At 49.2% G+C, this 5157-nt stretch overlaps 1 protein-coding gene across 1 annotated transcript; it reads left to right on the top strand.

The window, feature by feature from the left end:
• Positions 1 to 1954: 1954 nt before the first annotated feature.
• On the top strand, positions 1955 to 4795 carry LOC136509967 (uncharacterized). Its single transcript, XM_066504546.1, has 5 exons — positions 1955 to 2539; positions 2686 to 2812; positions 2905 to 3122; positions 3273 to 4021; positions 4134 to 4795. The coding sequence occupies exons 1-5, from the start codon at positions 2119 to 2121 to the stop codon at positions 4632 to 4634; spliced, it is 2016 nt and encodes a 671-aa protein (XP_066360643.1). The 5' UTR covers positions 1955 to 2118; the 3' UTR covers positions 4635 to 4795.
• The last annotated feature ends 362 nt before the right edge of the window (positions 4796 to 5157 follow it).

Here is a 5157-nt window from a genome sequence, read left to right as displayed (position 1 = left end):
GCACTCCAGAATGTAGCTTAAGATTGATTTGTTGAACATTTACTATCTGATGTATGTACAATTTTAAGATATGATTATATGTACAAAGACAGTGTAACATTTACTGCTTGTGTGGATGCATGATTAAATGAAGATTATTTGATTATATGTGCCAAGACTACCTGGTGTGACATTTAGGATGCATGATTAAAAGAGCCATGAATCACTGATTTGAATGGTTAAATTATGCTTTATGGATATGTAGAACTGGCATTCCCTGATGGTTAGCAACAGATAGGAAAGGTCCTAGGTTTCTCCTGACGGTTGGTACCCGACTGGAAAGATTTAGTTTTTTTTTCCTGATGGTCTAAAGCCGACGGGAAAGATTTAGATTTTCCCTGACGAATGGTAACCGACAAGGAAGGTTTCCGTGACGGTAGATGGAAAAACTGACGCAGAAGACCTTCCCTGACGGTTCCCAGCGTCAGGAATCAATCAATGACGGTTTTCCATCAGGGAAGGTAGACTTTCCCTGTCAGTCTATCCCTGACGGTTACCGTCACGGATGACTTTTCCTGACGGTATTGGCTACTTTCCCTGACGGTGTCATCTGTCAGGAAAAAAATTGCCTGGGGTAGTGGTGAATTGACTGTAATGGTGCTTCTGATGCTCATTGATCATAGATGTGAATAAAGATCTGCATCTCTGACCAAGCAGCTTAGTCTATGAGCGCCGGTCATCATCTACGGTGATTTAAAAAGACTATATGTCTGAGATTAGATACTGAACATAGACAGACCTCATAGCGTTACATGAGAAAACTAAAATAAATCAAAGATAGGCCGCTACAAATAAATGTCTGTGATATTATATCGTTACATCAGAGATATATCTTAAAAGTATTATAGGCGAATCAAACAACCGTTTGAGAGTGTTGAAGTCTGTGATGAACACTCGATCACATATTCACATCACAGACGGGTTATTAGCCATACTCGATCACACCACACAGATGGGTTATCATCAGCCATATGTGATAAAACATCATCCCTGACGATTCCTTAACTAAGTTAACGGACAGGTATATTGCCCGTCTATGATTATTGTTATCAATAGACGGGTTACAAAATCGTTTGCGTTTGAGTTGAGTTCATCATACACGGGTAAATACCATTGCCATAGAGACGCATTCTCACCTACGCACGTATTTTCCGAACGTGATCAGGGATTCTACCACAGTGTCATCCAGTTGCTCATTCATTCCAGCCGTCATTCAATTAATTAACACGTGCCCACGCGTGTCCGTGGCATGCATGCGGTTGCCTCCACCCGGCGCGGTTCGATGCGGATCTGATGGCTACGAACAAACCGCGCCAAAACTCAAACTGCCGTCACGTGACCCTGTGTCTCGCGCGCGCGCGCAAACCGCCGCCGCCGCTTCAACCGTCGCGTCCCGTCGCACGCGCGCGCGTAAAACTCCACCAACCACCGCCCCTGGGCGGCGTACAAATACCCTATCGCCGCTGCCGTCCATGGCCAGGCGCTCCACTACTGCACAAATCCGACATCTTGCCGCTCCACGCGCATCCCTTTTGGCCTCTGCATGCGCCGCCCACCTCCGCCCACGCACATACCACTGCAGCCATGTCCATGTCCGACGACGAGCCGTACGACGCCGACGGCGATGTCAGCCGCTTCCTGCATTGCCCTAGCCCGGAGGCTCATTTGTTCCCCTTTTCTGAACCGGAGGGCACTCTCGTGGGGCTCTGCCAGAATGCGCCGGCGACCGCTGATGAAGTTCAGGGCCACCAGGCGCCGCAGACACTGAACGCGGCGCCGGATTTATTTGGCCACCAGGTTCCGACCACGACTGAGTTCCAGGTACTCCCGCCGGCACCACAGACGCTGAACGCCGCACCGGATTTCGGCCTCCAGCAGGCACTGATCACAGGATTCCAGGCTCACTCGGCGCCACAGACGCTGGGAGTGGCGCCGGATTTTGGCGTCCAGGCGGTCCCGACCACTGAATTTCAGGGACACCCGCCGGCGCCCGATTTCGCCCTCCCTGTGCCGGCCATTGACGCCGCCGAGCAGTATCAGGCGCCGATCATCAACGTTGAGCAGTATCAGGCATCGGCCATGGACGTAGATCAGTACAACCAGCCGATGGCCGTGGACAACACCCAGCCGACGCAAATGCTGGCCCCCGAGATGCATCATCAAGCGTATGGCGGCTTTCCGGATCCTACGCCGATGCTTTGTGACGGCGTCAACGAAGCCTCTTTATTCCAGGCTAACACTAACATGCATATGCTCGCTAATGGCGTTGTACCCGATCCAAGCCCTTCAGTGTACGAACAGCTCGTCAACGATGGGGAGGCAGAGCTTGCTGCTATCCTCTGGGACATTGAGCGTGGGGACAACGCTGGTGCTGCAGCTGCCGGTGCTGCGCTTAATGACGTGCACCCTGTCAAGGAGGACGTCTTCTTCCGGCCAATCATCCGCGGCCAACTCGACTGCTCCCGGTGCCGCTCAGTCCGGGAAGTCGTGTGTCTAGATGGTAATAAGCAAGGACGTTCTTCTCCAATTCATTCAGTTGTATACAAAATACATAGTTCATTCACAGATTTCTTACGTACACACCTTGCCCTTTATCGGTATTGCTCACGTCGCTATATATATATACTGCTTCTATGCACTCTGCAGAGAGGCGGAAGATGCATTTCATGGTGCATGCCTCGGAGCCGGGGATGATTTTCCAGCATGCGATCGTCGATCGTATGTCCACTCGTGCAGATGGTCAGCTCCATACGGATGTCCTGCTGCACCATGAGTAAGTGGCTCAACCACAATGCTACTAGCTAGTACATATAAAGAAGAATCTCCCTCTGGTTATATATATATATCCTTTTTCCTTTGTTTCAGTCTCCGCGGGCGCAACCACGAGTGGGTTCACAACTTTATAGAACGCAGCGTGGAGATGATGAAAAGAAACCGCGGGCAGCTTCAAGACACGTGGTCTAGCAACTACGCTGCAGTCTGCACCAACGTCGCCACGGCGCCACCGCCGAGCAACCATGCGCGCTTGGAGCAGCTCGAGGCTATGTTGAATAATATACTTTCAGCCCCTGCTTCAACAGCTGGTGAGAGGATCGAAATTCTGAAGCGTATAGAACATTTTTCTTTCAAAACTACTGTATATAAGCTATATAGGACATTCGTATTCATGCTTCTGTAAATTGAAAACTCTGGTATCCTAGTCGTAACAGCGTTGTTATCTCATGCATGTGTAGCTGCTCAGCCAGCGGTCACGCCGCAGGAACAACAAACCACCGATGCTCCAGGGGTAGCGGAAGCAGCAGCCCCTCACGCTGCAGTCACGCCGCAGGAACAAGAAAACACTAGCGATGGTCCAAGGCTAGCGGAAACAGCCGCCCCTGAAGCTGCTGATCCTGCAGTCACACCGCAGGAACAAGGAGAAAACACCGATGCTCAAGGGGTTGCGAAAGCAGCAGTACCTGAAGCTGCTGAGCCTGCGGTCACGGCGTCACAGGAACAACAAACCACCGATGCTCCAGCGGTAGGGGAAACAGCAGTCCCTGCAGCTGCTCAGCATGGGGTCACGGCGCCTCAGGAACAAGAAAACACCGATGCTCCTGCAGAGGGAGCTGAAGCAGCAGGCCCTCAAGCTGTTCAGCCTGCAGTCTCACAGAAGGAAGAAAACAAGGATGCTGGAGCCGTATTTGCTCCTTTTAACTGGGAAGGATTCCAACCAGAAATACTTGAGTCTTCTCTTGTTCCACCATATGATCCAGAGTCCGGTACCAATGTGTTGTTGTACCCAAGCCTGATGGAGCAACTACGCAAGACCGAACTCGAGAGGAAGGAAAGCAAGAGGCTTTCCAAAATGCCGGCTCTGGATACATCGACGTACCTGGAAATGAGTGGTGAAGATTCCGCTAATGAACCGAAGCTTGGATCTTTAGCATCGTTCAGACGTCTTTGCCAAAGAGACGCTACATATCGGCTATATTCGCGCAGGGTATGTACGTTACTCCATATCTGATGTGTGGATTTCAATTTATTTATAAATGTATGTACTGGATCTGTAGTTCGTTCATCCGTATGTCATTTGGTTGTTGATGATGCCCCAGGTCAATTGTATCAATAGAAAGATGACGAAACTCCAGCAAACTGCTGCTAGAGTTGGCCCGAGGGGGCTGTTTGCAATTAAGCAGAAGATGGAAACGTACAAGCGCGAGAAGGCAGACCTTTATGACATGATCAACAAAGCGATCCAGGAGAATGAGAGGGGCGGCAACAACGGTGCTGGTCCTTCCAACCGCGCAGAGCCTTCAAACAGGGCTGGTCCTTCTAATGAAACTGGTACATCGAACGATGCTGCCAGTCCTTCCAACACTGCCATTCCTTCTTCGGACGGTGCTGGTACATCAAACGATGCTGCCGGTCCTTCCAACGCCGCCATTCCTTCCTCCGACGGTGCTGGAACATCAAACGATGTTGCCGGTCCTTCCAACGCTGCCATTCCTTCTTCCGACGGTGCTGGTATATCAAACAATGATGCCGGTCCTTCCAAGTCCAACACTGCCATTGTTCCCTCTTCCAACTGTGCTGGTCCTTCTGGCAGCAAGTAGAGAGCCGGTGACTAAATGGTGCAGTGAGAGACTGAATAAGCATTGCATATCGCATGTAGTACTTTATTTATTTGGACTTTATATGTCGTCGCCTGTGTGTAATAATATTGATCAGGAACTCCTATTTGGTCATCGTATGACCAGTTTAGGGGGAACTGGAACATGGCTTTCTTGCATGGTTCAATAATAATATTATCATGATGAGACATGAGAAGACATTTTCTAATGATTTACAATGTAGTCTAGTATAAATTAATCTTTGGTGCTCGCTTGCTCTCTTGCGCTTTGTTGAGAAAATGTGCTTTATTTTGCAGGATCTGTCCATTTGTTTGTGAATGACACTAGTTAAGCTGAAATTTCTTTGTGAATCACACAAGTTTCAACATCATTTTAGCCATCTCTTGAGTGCCACAACATTGCACAATAATATTGTTTTACTTCCACCTTGTTTATGATCACACGAATGCTTCCAATTTCTCATGAATGCAACAAACAAATTTCATCACCGTGAAGACTACATCCT

Source organism: Miscanthus floridulus, chromosome 16 (assembly GCF_019320115.1).
Source record: "Miscanthus floridulus cultivar M001 chromosome 16, ASM1932011v1, whole genome shotgun sequence".
Lineage (NCBI taxonomy): Eukaryota > Viridiplantae > Streptophyta > Magnoliopsida > Poales > Poaceae > Miscanthus > Miscanthus floridulus.
The sequence above is the reverse complement of the archived record's forward strand: the minus strand, read 5'-3'. Positions and strand labels throughout refer to the sequence as shown.

What these genes read in the sequence shown, in the direction of transcription:
- LOC136509967 (XM_066504546.1), top strand. Translation starts at nt 2,119, where the DNA reads ATGGACGTAGATCAGTACAACCAGCCGATGGCCGTGGACAACACCCAG. An exon ending in GGAAGTCGTGTGTCTAGATG is followed by an intron (nt 2,540 to 2,685) that starts GTAATAAGCAAG and finishes TGCACTCTGCAG; the next exon opens with AGAGGCGGAAGATGCATTTC. An exon ending in ATCGGCTATATTCGCGCAGG is followed by an intron (nt 4,022 to 4,133) that starts GTATGTACGTTA and finishes ATGATGCCCCAG; the next exon opens with GTCAATTGTATCAATAGAAA.